At 48.5% G+C, this 19,505-nt stretch overlaps 1 protein-coding gene across 2 annotated transcripts in view; it reads left to right on the forward strand.

Moving 5' to 3' along the window:
* AGBL3 (AGBL carboxypeptidase 3) overlaps positions 1–19,505 on the forward strand; it is a 134,134-nt gene that overhangs the window by 6,740 nt on the left and 107,889 nt on the right. For both annotated transcript variants that reach the window (XM_075343804.1, XM_075343805.1), the window contains exons 2-3: positions 5,729–5,835; positions 11,489–11,540. In XM_075343804.1, the coding sequence (XP_075199919.1) occupies positions 5,770–5,835; positions 11,489–11,540 (118 nt within the window). In that variant the 5' untranslated portion in view covers positions 5,729–5,769. The remainder of the gene's footprint in view (positions 1–5,728; positions 5,836–11,488; positions 11,541–19,505) is intronic.

A 19,505-nucleotide genomic window follows, 5' to 3' on the forward strand; every position in this document is an offset into this window, starting at 1 on the left:
CCTTCCCTATACACCTGTATGTGACATACCGCCTTCCCTATACACCTGTATGTGACATACCGCCTTCCCTATACACCTGCATGTGATATACCGCCTTCCCTATACACCTGCATGTGATATACCGCCTTCCCTATACACCTGCATGTGACATACCGCCTTCCCTATACACCTGTATGTGACCATACTGCCTTCCCTATACACCTGCATGTGACATACCGCCTTCCCTATACACCTGCATGTGATATACCGCCTTCCCTATACACCTGGATGTGAGCATACCGCCTTCCCTATACTCCTGTATGTGATATACCGCCTTCCCTATACACCTGTATGTGACATACCGCCTTCCCTATACACCTGTATGTGACATACCGCCTTCCCTATACACCTGCATGTGATATACCGCCTTCCCTATACACCTGCATGTGACATACCGCCTTCCCTATACACCTGTATGTGATATACCGCCTTCCCTATACACCTGTATGTGACATACCGCCTTCCCTATACACCTGTATGTGACATACCGCCTTCCCTATACATCTGTATGTGACATACCGCCTTCCCTATACACCTGTATGTGACATACCGCCTTTCCTATACTCCTGTATGTGACATACCGCCTTCCCATCGGCTTCCTCCATCGGGTGTGTAATGATCCGCATCGCGCTCCCCTTGGAGATTAGCAGCACTTTGTGTGTCATAAACAATGGTAAAATAATATGAGCCCTTTAAAGGGGATGTCCAGATATGACTTTGATCAAATAAGTAGAGGTCCGACAGCCGTCACGTCACTGATTGTCTGTTTTCCGGATTAATGTCATCCAAATCGCTGTGTATGGGGGGCGTCCGACTCTCCCCCCGACAGCAGAATGATCGGACATGTTGGATTTCAGCTCCGAAGTTTCCATTCTCAGCAGAGTTCAGCAGAGGCCAAGGTGAAGCCTGTATAAGGAAGGGGGAAACCCAGTGTCCCATGTGGCGTGTGTCATGCGTGTCTGTCCCTTGTTTGTGTGCACGATGTGTACATCCAGCAATTAGTATAATCGCCTGGTTACCGTTAAGTGCTTCAGAGCAGGAAACAATCAGATCCCGGTAATCCCCTCCACTAGTGTATGAGATATCAGGGTGTGGGCATCGTATGAAGAGCTCTCACTTCGGTGGTTACAGTGACACAAGTGAGTGGGAATTATTAGGCCTCTCATGGCGCAAGCTGTTGTTCCCTGTTATCAGCCACTAACTGATGATCCTATCTCCAGCATGGAGATGTTTCCATTCATAGATGAGATTGATGTCCGTTGACCCCTGTGGCCCGGCCTTAGAAGCTGCCTACTTTAGGGTGAGTGGACGCTTCTCTCCTCATTTAGGGTGAGTGGATGCTTCTCTCCTCATTTAGGGTGAGTGGACGCTTCTCTCCTCATTTAGGGTGAGTGGATGCTTCTCTCCTCATTTAGGGTGAGTGGATGCTTCTCTCCTCATTTAGGGTGAGTGGATGCTTCTCTCCTCATTTAGGGTGAGTGGACGCTTCTCTCCTCATTTAGGGTGAGTGGACGCTTCTCTCCTCATTTAGGGTGAGTGGATGCTTCTCTCCTCATTTAGGGTGAGTGGATGCTTCTCTCCTCATTTAGGGTGAGTGGATGCTTCTCTCCTCATTTAGGGTGAGTGGATGCTTCTCTCCTCATTTAGGGTGAGTGGATGCTTCTCTCCTCATTTAGGGTGAGTGGACGCTTCTCTCCTCATTTAGGGTGAGTGGATGCTTCTCTCCTCATTTAGGGTGAGTGGATGCTTCTCTCCTCATTTAGGGTGAGTGGATGCTTCTCTCCTGGTATAAGAAGCTTTTATTTTCTCATGTAACCTCCTTTTCTAAATATTCTATCTTGTAATCTTAAATGATATTATTCGTTTTGCTCCAGTGCTAGTGTGGAGGACATTCCCGCTTATTCTGGAAGTCTCCCCTTTTTCTGGAAACCTCCGGATGCTTGAGTATGGCTTTGTAGAAGCAGTGCCACATTTTTTCCCATTCAAGTCTTCCAGTGAACCAGCAAGAAGGTAGAAGACACACGGTGATCCTGAGAGCGAACAGCAAGCCTACATTGTAGTGAGTGCAGCTCTGGATATTCCTGCTGACATCCTGTTAGCTCCCAGGATCTCAGCTCTGGATGTTGAATTTCTGTTGACTTACTGTTTGCTGTCAGGTCTGGATGTTGGATTTGTGCTGACTTCCTGTTAGCTCTCGGGATCTCAGGACTGGATGTTAGTTCCTGTTATGAGCTCTCAGGTCCCGATGTTAGATTTTTGCTGACTTCTGGATGATGGATTCCTGCTGACTTCCTGTTAGCTCTCGGGATCTTAGATCTGGATGTTGGATTCCTTGTGACATCATGTTAGCTCTGAGGATCTCAGCCCTGAATGTTGGATTCCTGCTGACTTCCTGTTAGGTCTCAGGATCTCTTCAGATCTGGATGTTGGATTTGTGCTGATTTCCTGTTAGCTCTCTGGATCTCAGGGATCTGGATGTTAGAGGTGTGCTGACTTCCTATTAGCGATCAGGATCTCCTCAGGTATGGATATTGGATTCCTACTGACTTCCTTTTAGCTCTCAGGATCTCAGGTCTGGATATTGGATTCCTGCTGACCTCCTGTTAGCTCTCAGGATCTCAGGTCTGGATATTGGATTCCTGCTGACTTCCTGTTAGCTCTCAGGATCTCAGGGATCTGGATGTTGGATTCCTGCTGACCTCCTGTTAGCTCTCGGGATCTCATGGATCTGGATGTTGGATTTGTGCTGATTTCCTGTTAGCTCTCAGGATCTTGAGGATCTGGATGTTGGATTTGTGCTGACCTCCTGTTAGCTCTCAGGATCTCAGGGATCTGGATGTTGGATTTGTGCTGACTTGCTGTTAGCTCTCAGGATCTTGAGGATCTGGATGTTGGATTTGTGCTGACTTGCTGTTAGCTCTCAGGATCTCTTCAGATCTGGATGTTGGATTTGTGCTGATTTCCTGTTAGCTCTCAGGATCTCATGGATCTGGATGTTGGATTTGTGCTGACCTCCTGTTAGCTCTCAGGATCTCATGGATCTGGATGTTGGATTTGTGCTGACCTCCTGTTAGCTCTCAGGATCTTGAGGATCTGGATGTTGGATTCGTGCTGACTTGCTGTTAGCTCTCAGGATCTCTTCAGATCTGGATGTTGGATTTGTGCTGATTTCCTGTTAGCTCTCAGGATCTCAGGGATCTGGATGTTGGATTTGTGCTGACCTCCTGTTAGCTCTCAGGATCTCAGGGATCTGGATGTTGGATTTGTGCTGACTTGCTGTTAGCTCTCAGGATCTTGAGGATCTGGATGTTGGATTTGTGCTGATTTCCTGTTAGCTCTCAGGATCTTGAGGATCTGGATGTTGGATTTGTGCTGACTTGCTGTTAGCTCTCAGGATCTCTTCAGATCTGGATGTTGGATTTTTGCTGATTTCCTGTTAGCTCTCAGGATCTCATGGATCTGGATGTTGGATTTGTGCTGATTTCCTGTTAGCTCTCAGGATCTCATGGATCTGGATGTTGGATTTGTGCGGATTTCCTGTTAGCTCTCAGGATCTCATGGATCTGGATGTTGGATTTGTGCTGACTTGCTGTTAGCTCTCAGGATCTTGAGGATCTGGATGTTGGAATTGTGCTGATTTCCTGTTAGCTCTCAGGATCTCATGGATCTGGATGTTGGATTTGTGCTGACTTGCTGTTAGCTCTCAGGATCTTGAGGATCTGGATGTTGGATTTGTGCTGATTTCCTGTTAGCTCTCAGGATCTCAGGGATCTGGATGTTGGATTTGTGCTGACTTGCTGTTAGCTCTCAGGATCTCTTCAGATCTGGATGTTGGATTTGTGCTGACCTCCTGTTAGCTCTCAGGATCTCATGGATCTGGATGTTGGATTTGTGCTGACTTGCTGTTAGCTCTCAGGATCTCAGGGATCTGGATGTTGGATTTGTGCTGACTTGCTGTTAGCTCTCAGGATCTCAGAGATCTGGATGTTGGATTTGTGCTGATTTCCTGTTAGCTCTCAGGATCTCATGGATCTGGATGTTAGATTTGTGCTGACTTGCTGTTAGCTCTCAGGATCTTGAGGATCTGGATGTTGGATTTGTGCTGATTTCCTGTTAGCTCTCAGGATCTTGAGGATCTGGATGTTGGATTTGTGCTGACCTTCTGTTAGCTCTCAGGATCTTGAGGATCTGGATGTTGGATTTGTGCTGATTTTCTGTTAGCTCTCAGGATCTCAGGGATCTGGATGTTGGATTTGTGCTGACTTGCTGTTAGCTCTCAGGATCTCTTCAGATCTGGATGTTGGATTTGTGCTGACCTCCTGTTAGCTCTCAGGATCTCATGGATCTGGATGTTGGATTTGTGCTGACTTGCTGTTAGCTTTCAGGATCTCAGGGATCTGGATGTTGGATTTGTGCTGACTTGCTGTTAGCTCTCAGGATCTCATGGATCTGGATGTTGGATTTGTGCTGACCTCCTGTTAGCTCTCAGGATCTCATGGATCTGGATGTTGGATTTGTGCTGACCTCCTGTTAGCTCTCAGGATCTCATGGATCTGGATGTTGGATTTGTGCTGACCTCCTGTTAGCTCTCAGGATCTCATGGATCTGGATGTTGGATTTGTGCTGACCTCCTGTTAGCTCTCAGGATCTCATGGATCTGGATGTTGGATTTGTGCTGACCTCCTGTTAGCTCTCAGGATCTCATGGATCTGGATGTTGGATTTGTGCTGACCTCCTGTTAGCTCTCAGGATCTCATGGATCTGGATGTTGGATTTGTGCTGACCTCCTGTTAGCTCTCAGGATCTCATGGATCTGGATGTTGGATTTGTGCTGACCTCCTGTTAGCTCTCAGGATCTCATGGATCTGGATGTTGGATTTGTGCTGACCTCCTGTTAGCTCTCAGGATCTCATGGATCTGGATGTTGGATTTGTGCTGACCTCCTGTTAGCTCTCAGGATCTCATGGATCTGGATGTTGGATTTGTGCTGACCTCCTGTTAGCTCTCAGGATCTCATGGATCTGGATGTTGGATTTGTGCTGACTTGCTGTTAGCTCTCGGGTTTTTAGCTGACTTCCTTGTATAATTTACCCCATGAGATTGGGTAAAGCTTCTAACTGAGCGTGACTCACACTTCCCAAATCCTCCGGAGCATCCTGAAGACTCCTGAAAAAAGGTGGAGACTGCTGGAGCGGTTCATCAACAGGCGGAGGGCAGCTGAGAGTGGACATGGCTCGTAGGCTATGTCTATGCTTTACGTGCCCTATGTTCACAGCATTACGCAGGTTTTCATTGCCATCGTTTCTGCATTGCCTACTAGGAGCACCTGAAATGCACATCTTGGCACGTCAGTGTTTCCCCATACTTTACACTGCAGCACTGCTTTATCTGTTTATAAACCACATGCAACTTTGGCAGCAAAAGTTACAAGCAAATAAACCAGCAGAGAGCAAAGGCGAGTTTAGGAAACTGCTCCTTGTATCATGAGCTTTGAAGGGTTATTGGGGCGTCACTGAGCGGAGACAACAAGGAATCTGAAAAATTCTGATGCAGATTTGGATGTGACTAGAGTATAAGACAGCAACAATGTTCCCATTTCATTTGGTAATGATTTTTCTCATTTTGTCACCATTGTTTTCTATGCATTTGCAGAGGGGCAAATCATTTTCCGACTTCTGTCTTTTTCTAGAGCCGGAAGACGTCGTCGCTGGTACCACTGGCTGACGCGTCATGTCTGACGACACCGAGATCCAGGACTTTGTGTCCGAGCAGACGAGCAGCAGCGACTCAGAATCGGTATGTGTTCATTAAGGGTTAATTCAGACTAGATGAGAGGGTTGCTGAGGTCATCGTCGATTGTTAGAAAAAAAAAATTCCAAATTTAGGGAACTTTACCGTATTTTGTTCGTTTTAAAATCGCACCGGATTATAGGATAATGTAATTTAGCGATAAAAAAAGGTTAAAAAAAAAAAAGAGGGGGGGGGGGGGGTCTGTCTTATGCTTTGGTGTCTTACCAGAGGGAGGGCAGCAGCAGTGGTGGAGCGGGGTCACAGGAGGCAGGGGTGGTGCTGGAGTAGGGCGATTCTACAGGCGCTGCGGTGGGGCCTGTGCTGGCAGCGGTGGGGCCTGTGCTAGCAGCGGAGGCTGTGCTGTCTGTGTGGACCAGGGCATTGCAGCCAGGTGTCCCAGATGCTCTGTCGGAGGTGCATGTTTCAAAGAAATGGCACCCAAAGTCGGCACATGCGGTGATTGAGCTTTCAGCTCAATCACAAGCCGAGATCTGATCTGCGCAAGCGCCACCTCCGGTGCGCCATTTTTCCGCCACTGCTGCCAGTACAGGCCCCGCCGCAGACAGCATAGGCCCCACCGCAGCCAGCACAGGCCTCACCGCAGCCAGCACAGGCCCCACCGCAGCCAGCACAGGCCCCGCCGCAGCCAGCACAGGCCCCGCCGCAGCCAGCACAGGCCCCGCCGCAGCCAGCACAGGCCCCGCCGCAGCCAGCACAGGCCCCGCCGCAGCCATCACAGGGCCCGCCGCAGCCAGCACAGGCCCCGCCGCAGCCAGCACAGGCCCCACCGCAGCCAGCACAGGCCCCACCGCAGCCAGCACAGGCCCCACCGCAGCCAGCACAGGCCCCACCGCAGCCAGCACAGTCCCGGGCGCAGCCAGCACAGTCCCGGGCGCAGCCAGCACAGTCCCGGGCGCAGCCAGCACAGGCCCCACCGCAGCCAGCACAGGCCCCACCGCAGCCAGCACAGGCCCCACCGCAGCCAGCACAGGCCCCACCGCAGCCAGCACAGTCCCGGGCGCAGCCAGCACAGCCCCCACCGCAGCCAGCACAGGCCCCACCGCAGCCAGCACAGGCCCCACCGCAGCCAGCACAGGCCCCACCGCAGCCAGCACAGGCCCCACCGCAGCCAGCACAGGCCCCACCGCAGCCAGCACAGGCCCCACCGCAGCCAGCACAGGCCCCACCGCAGCCAGCACAGCCCCCACCGCAGCCAGCACAGCCCCCGCCGCAGCCAGCACAGCCCCCGCCGCAGCCAGCACAGCCCCCGCCGCAGCCAGCACAGCCCCCGCCGCAGCCAGCACAGGCCCCGCCGCAGCCAGCACAGGCCCCGCCGCAGCCAGCACAGGCCCCGCCGCAGCCAGCACAGGCCCCGCCGCAGCCAGCACAGGCCCCGCCGCAGCCATCACAGGGCCCGCCGCAGCCAGCACAGGCCCCGCCGCAGCCAGCACAGGCCCCCCCGCAGCCAGCACAGGCCCCACCGCAGCCAGCACAGGCCCCACCGCAGCCAGCACAGTCCCGGGCGCAGCCAGCACAGTCCCGGGCGCAGCCAGCACAGTCCCGGGCGCAGCCAGCACAGTCCCGGGCGCAGCCAGCACAGCCCCCACCGCAGCCAGCACAGCCCCCACCGCAGCCAGCACAGGCCCCACCGCAGCCAGCACAGGCCCCACCGCAGCCAGCACAGGCCCCACCGCAGCCAGCACAGCCCCCACCGCAGCCAGCACAGGCCCCACCGCAGCCAGCACAGGCCCCACCGCAGCCAGCACAGGCCCCACCGCAGCCAGCACAGGCCCCACCGCAGCCAGCACAGGCCCCACCGCTGCCAGCACAGGCCCCACCGCAGCCAGCACAGGCCCTACCGCAGCCAGCACAGCCCCCACCGCAGCCAGCACAGCCCCCACCGCAGCCAGCACAGCCCCCACCGCAGCCAGCACAGGCCCCACCGCAGCCAGCACAGGCCCCACCGCAGCCAGCACAGGCCCCACCGCAGCCAGCACAGGCCCCACCGCTGCCAGCACAGGCCCCACCGCTGCCAGCACAGGCCCCACCGCTGCCAGCACAGGCCCCACCGCAGCCAGCACAGGCCCCACCGCAGCCAGCACAGGCCCCACCGCAGCCAGCACAGGCCCCACCGCAGCCAGCACAGGCCCCACCGCAGCCAGCACAGGCCCCACCGCAGCCAGCACAGGCCCCACCGCAGCCAGCACAGGCCCCACCGCAGCCAGCACAGGCCCCACCGCAGCCAGCACAGGCCCCACCGCAGCCAGCACAGGCCCCACCGCAGCCAGCACAGGCCCCACCGCAGCCAGCACAGGCCCCACCGCAGCCAGCACAGGCCCCACCGCAGCCAGCACAGGCCCCACCGCAGCCAGCACAGGCCCCACCGCAGCCAGCACAGGCCCCACCGCAGCCAGCACAGGCCCCACCGCAGCCAGCACAGCCCCCACCGCAGCCAGCACAGGCCCCGCCAGCACAGTGCCGATTCTCCACCTCCCGGTAAGCTACATTCGGATTGTAATACGCACCTCTCATTTTCCACCCTAATTTTTGAGAGGAAAAGTGTGTCTTATAATCCAAAAAATACAGTAGCTTTATTCTCTATTACTGGAAATTCCGGACCATCAGATGTCACATTAGAGGAAACCTTGCTTATAATTCCCCCTCCTTGTTTGTTTCTCGGAAATACCCTGCGATCGCACACAGCGGTGTCTGTTACAGGGACAATAGGGGACAGGATGGGTTAACGAATAAAAAGTCACTGAACTGTGGGTAACCTCCGCCGAAAACCACAATGCGGAGTGTGAAAGCGACAACGTCCTAAGGGCCGTGTCCCACAACACCGAGTATATCGAGTGACAGCCACACACGGTGGGATATTCATCCACTGACATGAGCGAGCGCCATCTTGGAAATGGGCAAAAGTAACCGTCCCTATTAGGCTACACAGGAATTCATAATTTGCTATATGGGCTCACACAGGGGTTGTTGTTTTTTTTTATTGGTGCCACCTTGGTGTAAATAAAAGGTACTGCACAAATTTGTAATTTTTTTTTCTTTTTTTTGACAATTTTGCCTCTAAAACTTTTTTTTTTTTTTATGAGCTCACCGCGCATTTTATATGATGCACAAATATTATTTTGGGGGTCTTTATGATTATGGCGATGACAAATTTATACAGTTCTACGTTTTCTTAAGAAAAATATAGTCAAGACTAATAGGGTTTTTTTCCACATTTTCCTATTTATTTTATTCAGTTATTTTTTTTTTTATTTTTTCTTATACATATTCTAGTCATTTACAAAGGTAAAAAAAGTTTTTGAGGGGCAGTTTACATGTGATCGCCTCTATAGTGCACAGTAATGCCTCTGTATTGATGTGTATTATTAGGCACGGCCTCATAGGATTGCTTTAAATAGCAAACCTAGGCACCGTCCTTGGACCCCAGTTTCTTATTTTGTCTTGTGGGACGGAGAGTGGTCTTAAAGAAGACGCCCCCATACCTCTTACGTGGAGTGGTTATTATTGACCATGTGTATCGCCGACATCTCACTCACCGCTCCAGTTGGGTCGCGCCCCCCCCCCCTCACTCCCCCAGCCATCCATGTGTGCTGCTTCCTCTTTCCCCTCCCGGGCCCTGTACATGCCACACAGGGATCCTGGGAGTGCACCTAAGACGCGCACCAGCCCTCCTCTTAAAGGGCTGGCACGCTATTTCCAGGAAATGCATCTCAGCCTATGGCTGATAGGCACTGTGTATTTATGGCACCCTCCCATTAGGGGAGGTGCCTGCACAATGCTTCTATTTAATTCAGTCAATCTCCAGTCTGCTATTTGGCTAGTTGTCAGGTCCTGAGCTCCTGTCCCGTTATCCCTGTGCCCATCTCCAGTACCTGCCTTCCCATACCTGTATCCCTGCCGTGCCCACCATTCCTGTCCATACCAGCTTGCCTTAGTTACTCCACCTGTACAGGCTATTCCTGAGTCCGTCACCTGTCCCGACGGTCAGCTGTCCCAGTCACTGTCCTGGGAGTGGTACCTGGCATGCACCTCATGGTGGGCGCTTAGTTAAGCCCTCCCCACAAAAGAGTAAGCCCAAATCCCCCCTCTGGTCCACTGGGTCCACTAATACTGCTTGCTATCACTACACTGGCCGTGAGCTAAATCCCCATGGCATCTAAACATTTTAGATCGGCGGTGCCTCTGATCCTGGCCATTCAAGCAAGAACTCTTCTCCCGTTAAACTAGTGAACGCCCGTGTCTAGGGGCATTCAAGAACCTTCCGGCTCTGTATTTTTTTCTGTTCAGCCAAACATGTGATTTCAACAGCCAATCGCTGTGTTTGTCACTTCTGCAAATAGTAATTGGCTGCAGTAGTCACATGCCCATTCGGACCAAACAGAAAGTAAAGTGAGAGAGATCCGGAAGGAGAAAGTATAGTAGGTGAGATCCAGAAGGAGGAAGTATAGTAGGAGAGATCTGGAGTAAGGAAGAATAGTAGGAGAGATCCGGAAGGAAGAAGAATAGTAGGAGAGATCCGGAAGGAGGAAGTATAGGAGGAGAGATCCGGAAGGAGGAAGTATAGTAGGAGAGATCCGGAAGGGGGAAGAATAGTAGGAGAGATCCGGAAGGAGGAAGAATAGTAGGAGAGATCCGGAAGGAGGAAGCATAGTGGGAGAGATCCGGAAGGAGGAAGAATAGTAGGAGAGATCCGGAAGGAGGAAGTATAGTAGGAGAGATCCGGAAGGAGGAAGTATAGTAGGAGAGATCCGGAAGGAGGAAGTATAGTAGGAGAGATCCGGAAGGAGGACGTATAGTAGGAGAGATCCGGAAGGAGAAAGTATAGTAGGAGAAATCCGGAAGGAGAAAGTATAGTAGGAGAGATTCGGAAGGAGAAAGTATAGTAGGAGATATCCGGAAGGAGGAAGTATAGTAGGAGATATCCGGAAGGAGGAAGTATGGTAGGAGTAATCTGGAAGGAGGAAATATAGTAGGAGAGATCCGGAAGGAGAAAGTGATAATACAATATTTCATTGGTGTTAAGCATTTTGGATGTGTTGGGTTTTTGTTTTATTCCTCCAGCAAGATGTCACCACTAGGGGGAGCGTAGAATCTCAACGTTTTATTGATACGGAACTCCCAATCCACAGTGTGGCCACGAGCGGAAAGATAAAACTCTTGTTTCCAAATGCCAACACTAGGGGGAGCTAAAAAAATACAGATTTACTATTGAGTTCAATGAGAAGCAAAATTTATATTTGCAAGAAGATGGATGTTTAACACGTGTCTGTACGGCTGTGGATTTCTAGTTCTGTAACCTAGCCTGCAGTACAGCCGGTCCTGATGGCCGGCGGCAGACTAGCAGAGATAGCTGTCAATCACTGAGTAGCACCTCCCACTGGACTCCTCTGCACACAAACACATAGGGCTTCAATAAAGAATATATAAGTTAGAAGAATGTTTTCCAATGGACTCAGAAAGAAAGCAACGTTTATACTGCTGCCTCTCGGTTTTTATATTTTGTACCCCTCCCCATTGCGTTGTCTGTATTTAGGGGGCCGGACACTTTAAGCCACACCCCATTGACTAAGCGACCCCTTTGCTACTGATTTACTGTTCCTTTTAAATAGTCTCACTATATATTCCTTTGCTTCTTCTACAGGATGAGGACCCCTATGAGTCAGAAGACCACCACCGCTATGATTTTTACTCAGGTACGTTTTCATTAAGATGGATCAGAGGGGCTGCTCGGATTTCCCTCCGATCCGTTGACAATAATCTTTATTTTTATATAGCGCTAACATATTCCACAGCCCTTTACATACATGAGCATCACTGTCCCCATTGGGGCTCACAATCTAGATTCTCTACCAGTATGACTTTGGAAGGAAACCAGAGAACCCTGGGACTCCCAAGCAATCACGGGGAGAATATACAAACTCCTTGCAGATGTTGTTCTTGCTGGGATTTGAACCCAGGATCCCAGCGCTGCAAGACTGCAGTGCTAACCACTGAGCCACCATGCCATTCCTTAGCTACCAATCCTTACACAGCAGTAGCGGCTGCACACCTAGCGTATGGACAGCTTAAATAACTAGCGTATAGGCAGCTTGTATAACTACTATAATACTGCTCCATAGGTACAAGAATATAACTACTATAATACTGCTCCTATGTACAAGAATATAACCACTATAATACTGCCCCTATGTACAAGAATATAACTACTATAATACTGCCCCTATATACAAGAATATAACTACTATAATACTGCCCCTATATACAAGAATATAACTACTATAATACTGCCCCTATGTACAAGAATATAACTACTATAATACTGCCCCTATATACAAGAATATAACTACTATAATACTGCCCCTATGTACAAGAATATAACTACTATAATACTGCCCCTATGTACAAGAATATAACTACTATAATACTGCCCATATGTACAAGAATATAACTACTATAATACTGCCCCTATGTACAAGAATATAACTACTATAATACTGCCCCTATGTACAAGAATATAACTACTATAATACTGCCCCTATGTACAAGAATATAACTACTATAATACTGCCCCTATGTACAAGAATATAACTACTATAATATTGCCCCTATGTACAGGAATATAACTACTATAATACTGCTCCTATGTACAAGAATATAACTACTATAATACTGCCCCTATATACAAGAATATACCTACTATAATACTGCCTCTATGTACAAGAATATAACTAATATAATACTGCCCCTATGTACAAGAATATAACTACTATAATACTGCTCCTATGTACAAGAATATAACTACTATAATACTGCCCCTATGTACAAGAATATAACTACTATAATACTGCCTCTATGTACAAGAATATACCTACTATAATACTGCCCCTATGTACAAGAATATACCTACTATAATACTGCCCCTATGTACAAGAATATAACTACTATAATACTGCCCCTATGTACAAGAATATACCTACTATAATACTGCCTCTATGTACAAGAATATAACTAATATAATACTGCCCCTATGTACAAGAATATAACTACTATAATACTGCTCCTATGTACAAGAATATAACTACTATAATACTGCCCCTATGTACAAGAATATAACTACTATAATACTGCCTCTATGTACAAGAATATACCTACTATAATACTGCCCCTATGTACAAGAATATACCTACTATAATACTGCCCCTATGTACAAGAATATAACTACTATAATACTGCCCCTATGTACAAGAATATAACTACTATAATACTGCCCCTATGTACAAGAATATAACTACTATAATACTGCCCCTATGTACAAGAATATAACTACTATAATACTGCCCCTATGAACAAGAATATAACTACTATAATACTGCCCCCTATGTACAAGAATATAACTACTATAATACTGCCCCTATGTACAAGAATATATCTTTTATAATACTGCCCCTATATACAAGAATATAACTACTATAATACTGTTCCTATGTACAAGAATATAACTACTATAATACTGCCCCTATGTACAAGAATATAACTACTATAATACTGCTCCTATGTACAAGAATATAACTACTATAATACTGCCCCTATATACAAGAATATAACTACTATTATACTGCTCCTATGTACAAGAATATAACTACTATAATACTGCCCCTATGTACAAGAATATAACTACTATAATACTGCCCCTATGAACAAGAATATAACTACTATAATACTGCCCCCTATGTACAAGAATATAACTACTATAATACTGCCCCTATGTACAAGAATATAACTACTATAATACTGCCCCTATGTACAAGAATATAACTACTATAATACTGCCCCTATATACAAGAATATAGCTACTATAATACTGCCCCTATGTACAAGAATATAACTACTATAATACTGCCCCTATGTACAGGAATATAACTACTATAATACTGCCCCCTATGTACAAGAATATAGCTACTATAATACTGCCCCTATGTACAAGAATATAACTACTATAATACTGCCCCTATATACAAGAATATAACTACTATAATACTGCCCCCTATATACAAGAATATAACTACTATAATACTGCTCCTATGTACAAGAATATAACTACTATAATACTGCCCCTATATACAAGAATATAACTACTATAATACTGCCCCTATGTACAAGAATATAACTACTATAATACTGCTCCTATGTACAAGAATATAACTACTATAATACTGCCCCTATATACAAGAATATAACTACTATTATACTGCTCCTATGTACAAGAATATAACTACTATAATACTGCCCCTATGTACAAGAATATAACTACTATAATACTGCCCCTATGAACAAGAATATAACTACTATAATACTGCCCCCTATGTACAAGAATATAACTACTATAATACTGCCCCTATGTACAAGAATATAACTACTATAATACTGCCCCTATGTACAAGAATATAACTACTATAATACTGCCCCTATATACAAGAATATAGCTACTATAATACTGCCCCTATGTACAAGAATATAACTACTATAATACTGCCCCTATGTACAGGAATATAACTACTATAATACTGCCCCCTATGTACAAGAATATAGCTACTATAATACTGCCCCTATGTACAAGAATATAACTACTATAATACTGCCCCTATATACAAGAATATAACTACTATAATACTGCCCCTATGTACAAGAATATAACTACTATAATACTGCTCCTATGTACAAGAATATAACTACTATAATACTGCCCCTATATACAAGAATATAACTACTATTATACTGCTCCTATGTACAAGAATATAACTACTATAATACTGCCCCTATGTACAAGAATATAACTACTATAATACTGCCCCTATGAACAAGAATATAACTACTATAATACTGCCCCCTATGTACAAGAATATAACTACTATAATACTGCCCCTATGTACAAGAATATAACTACTATAATACTGCCCCTATGTACAAGAATATAACTACTATAATACTGCCCCTATATACAAGAATATAGCTACTATAATACTGCCCCTATGTACAAGAATATAACTACTATAATACTGCCCCTATGTACAGGAATATAACTACTATAATACTGCCCCCTATGTACAAGAATATAGCTACTATAATACTGCCCCTATGTACAAGAATATAACTACTATAATACTGCCCCTATATACAAGAATATAACTACTATAATACTGCCCCTATATACAAGAATATAACTACTATAATACTGCCCCCTATATACAAGAATATAACTACTATAATACTGCCCCCTATATACAAGAATATAACTACTATAATACTGCCCCTATATACAAGAATATAACTACTATAATACTGCCCCTATGTACAAGAATATAACTACTATAATACTGCCCCTATGTACAGGAATATAACTACTATAATACTGCCCCCTATGTACAAGAATATAGCTACTATAATACTGCCCCTATGTACAAGAATATAACTACTATAATACTGCCCCTATATACAAGAATATAACTACTATAATACTGCCCCTATATACAAGAATATAACTACTATAATACTGCCCCCTATATACAAGAATATAACTACTATAATACTGCCCCCTATATACAAGAATATAACTACTATAATACTGCCCCTATATACAAGAATATAACTACTATAATACTGCTCCTATGTACAAGAATATAACTACTATAATACTGCCCTCTATGTACAAGAATATTACAGCGGTATATTAGCAGGCAGATACAAATATACCTCTTTCTATTAAATGAAACAGACCATAAGAATGAAATTAGATGCAGATTATATCACATTGTGATTTATAGAAAAATGTATGAAAATGTACATTTTCTTAGAACTATTGTAAGCCTAAACCTTTCTGGAATTTAGAGTAACGCACATAGAAAGCCCAACACATGGAAAGTTAAAACTGGCTAAGCTCTGAAAGCCCAAATGATCGTAGGCTGGAGCTGAATAATACCGCCTCCCACTGATAAAAATGTCACTGCCGTAATGCGTTTTAGTTAAAGTACATTCTCCCGGAGTTGGACGCTTTTTCCCTTTGATTGTATGGCGGTATTTGAATGTTTTTGTGCGCGTCCTGCGGGGTCTTTTCCAGCCGGCGGTGACTTTTTATGCCAGTTCTGTATTTCAGTAATCACATCGCCGCGGGGGCGTCCCGTAGAACCGCGGTTCCTCCTCGCCGCTTTCTATCACGCCACGCTTTGTAGCCAAGATATAATGACTGTAAGCGATGGCTTCCCTCCATATCCAGAAGTGGAACAAAAACCCCCACGTGGAGGCTGCAGACCCCTGCATTTAAAGGTTCATTCGGCTTTTTATGTATCTTTTTGTCTGATCAATCCCTTGAAAAGCCCCACGGTCACCGAGGCAATTATCCATCCTGTGACCCGAAGGGCTGGGCTTTATATAGAGATTTCTCCGGAAACTTCTAGAGCAAAAAACTGTAAAGTTAGCAATGCACGTCGCTCCACCACGAGGATACAACCGAAAAATATAATGGCTTTCATATAGAAGATCTGCTATTAATAAAGTGGGTGCGGTGCGTAAGTGGTCGTGCTGCGGAGACAGATTGGTAGGGGTCCCGGCAGACAAACTGTTTTGTGGCCTAAGGACACCTGACTTCAGACCTATATGTATCTGCAATGCGAGCACTCCGTGCCAGGAAGCTGCTGACGAGCCAATTGAATTTTTGGGGTGCAGATAATAAAGGAGCTCAGTTTTATCCGACTGTAAATCAGTAGTTAGACGTAGATTTTGAGGCACGGACAGCAAAGGGCAACCTAAGGGATTCGGAAATGGGTGCAATGTACAGAATATAAACAATGGATGACTTAAAGGGGTTGTTGAAATTCACCCATCGTCAAAGTGTGCTTTAAAACAAGAAATGGAATATACTCGCCCATAGATCCCCCGCTTTTGCTCGTCTTGCTGGTCTCCCCTTCACCTGCCCAATCCCCCTCCGCTTCAGGTGAAGGGGAGGGGGATTGGGAAGGGGAGGGGGATTGGGCAGGTGAAGGGGAGGGGGGATTGGGAAGGTGAAGGGGAGGGGGGATTGGGCAGGTGAAGGGGAGGGGGGATTGGGCAGGTGAAGGGGAGGGGGGATTGGGCAGGTGAAGGGGAGGGGGATTGGGCAGGTGAAGGGGAGGGGGATTGGGCAGGTGAAGGGGAGGGGGATTGGGCAGGTGAAGGGGAGGGGGATTGGGCAGGTGAAGGGGAGGGGGATTGGGCAGGTGAAGGGGAGGGGGATTGGGCAGGTGAAGGGGAGGGGGATTGGGCAGGTGAAGGGGATTGGGCAGGTGAAGGGGAGGGGGATTGGGCAGGTGAAGGGGAGGGGGATTGGGCAGGTGAATGGGAGGGGGATTGGACAGGTGAATGGGAGGGGGATTGGACAGGTGAAGGGGAGGGGGAACGGACAGGTGAAGGGGATTGGGCAGGTGAAGGGGAGGGGGATTGGGCAGGTGAAGGGGAGGGGGATTGGACAGGTGAAGGGGATTGGGCAGGTGAAGGGGAGGGGGATTGGACAGGTGAAGGGGATTGGGCAGGTGAAGGGGAGAGGGATTGGACAGGTGAAGGGGATTGGGCAGGTGAAGGGGAGGGGGGATTGGGCAGGTGAAGGGGAGGGGGATTGGGCAGGTGAAGGGGAGGGGGATTGGGCAGGTGAAGGGGAGGGGGATTGGGCAGGTGAAGGGGAAGGGGATTGGGCAGGTGAAGGGGAGGGGGATTGGGCAGGTGAAGGGGAGGGGGAATTGGGCAGGTGAAGGGGAGGGGGAATTGGGCAGGTGAAGGGGAGGGGGGATTGGGCAGGTGAAGGGGAGGGGGGATTGGGCAGGTGAAGGGGAGGGGGGATTGGGCAGGTGAAGGGGAGGGGGGATTGGGCAGGTGAAGGGGAGGGGGGATTGGGCAGGTGAAGGGGAGGGGGGATTGGGCAGGTGAAGGGGAGGGGGGATTGGGCAGGTGAAGGGGAGGGGGGATTGGGCAGGTGAAGGGGAGGGGGGATTGGGCAGGTGAAGGGGAGGGGGGATTGGGCAGGTGAAGAGGAGGGGGGTTGGATGGATGAAGAGGGGGGGATTGGATGGATGAAGAGGGGGGGATTGGATGGATGAAGAGGGGGGGATTGGATGGATGAAGAGGGGGGGATTGGATGGATGAAGAGGGGGGGATTGGATGGATGAAGAGGGGGGGATTGGATGGATGAAGAGGGGGGGATTGGATGGATGAAGAGGGGGGGATTGGATGGATGAAGAGGGGGGGATTGGATGGATGAAGAGGGGGGGATTGGATGGATGAAGAGGGGGGGGTTGGATGGATGAAGAGGGGGGATTGGATGGATGAAGAGGGGGGGATTGGATGGATGAAGAGGGGGGGATTGGATGGATGAAGAGGGGGGGATTGGATGGATGAAGAGGGGGGGATTGGATGGATGAAGAGGGGGGGATTGGATGGATGAAGAGGGGGGGATTGGATGGGTGAAGAGGGGGGATAGGAGGGGTGAAGAGGGGGGGATAGGAGGAGTGAAGAGGGGGGGATCGGAGGGGTGAAGAGGGGGGGATCGGAGGGGTGAAGAGGGGGGGATCGGAGGGGTGAAGAGGGGGGGATCGAAGGGGTGAAGAGGAGGGGGATCGGAGGAGGGAAGAGGAGGGGGATCGGAGGGGGGAAGAGGAGGGGGATCGGAGGGGGGAAGAGGAGGGGGATCGGAGGGGGGAAGAGGAGGGGGATCGGAGGGGGGGAAGAGGAGGGGGTGAAGAGGAGGGGGATTGAAGGGGAGGGGGATCGGACGCGTGAAGGGGACTGGAATTGGACGGATAAAGGGGAGAGGAATCGGACTGGTGTAGGGGAGGGTAATTGGACGGGCGAAGGAGAGTGAGATCGGGTGGACAAATGAGATGGAGTTCGGGCGGATGAAGGAGTGACCAGGTGGAGAGGGATCGGGCTAGTGAAGGGGAGGAAGATCAGCCAAATGAAGGGGAGAGGGATTGGGCGGGTGAAGCAGAGAAATATCGGGCGGGCGAAAGAGAGGGAGACTGGGTGGAAAGGGAGGGGGATTGGGCAGGTGAATGAGGATCGTGCGGGGGAAGAGGATGGGGCCGGTTAAGGAGAGGGGGATCTGGCAGGTTAGGGGGATGACTGTCGGTCAGGGGAGGACTGCGCAGGTGCAGGGGAGGAGGATCTGGTGAGTGACATTCACTTACCTTTGTGTGACGTGCTGTAAAGCCGGCGTTTAGAGGCGTTTGACAGCGGCTGACTCCACTCTCCCCATTGGAAACCTATCCCCGCTTAGCCATGTATTGGGGAGGATCAGCCGCTCGTGTTCTCTTATGTAGACAGTGCGTCTTCTCCCTCCGCCTCCTCAGCTTTCTTTATTAGCCGTGTGCACTACCTGGTGATATAAATTATAATTTGTAGAAATATAAATGACATTTTTTTATAATTCTGCCCTTTCCTCTTAGCTGTGATGGTTTCCTCCGCCGCTCGCGTTGTTTCCTCCGCCGCTCGCGCTGTGTGCCTATGTGTAATAGGAGGCGAGCGCGGCCGGCGATGATTGATGGATGCACTGTTCTTATTTATTGTTTGGCGCGCGGTGATTAATGGTCTTTTCTGCTCGGTAATGTAGTACTCATTTGCCTCCGCGTTAAAGGATC

The sequence above is a fragment of the Anomaloglossus baeobatrachus genome, chromosome 4, assembly GCF_048569485.1.
Source record: "Anomaloglossus baeobatrachus isolate aAnoBae1 chromosome 4, aAnoBae1.hap1, whole genome shotgun sequence".
NCBI classification, from domain to species: Eukaryota; Metazoa; Chordata; class Amphibia; order Anura; family Aromobatidae; genus Anomaloglossus; species Anomaloglossus baeobatrachus.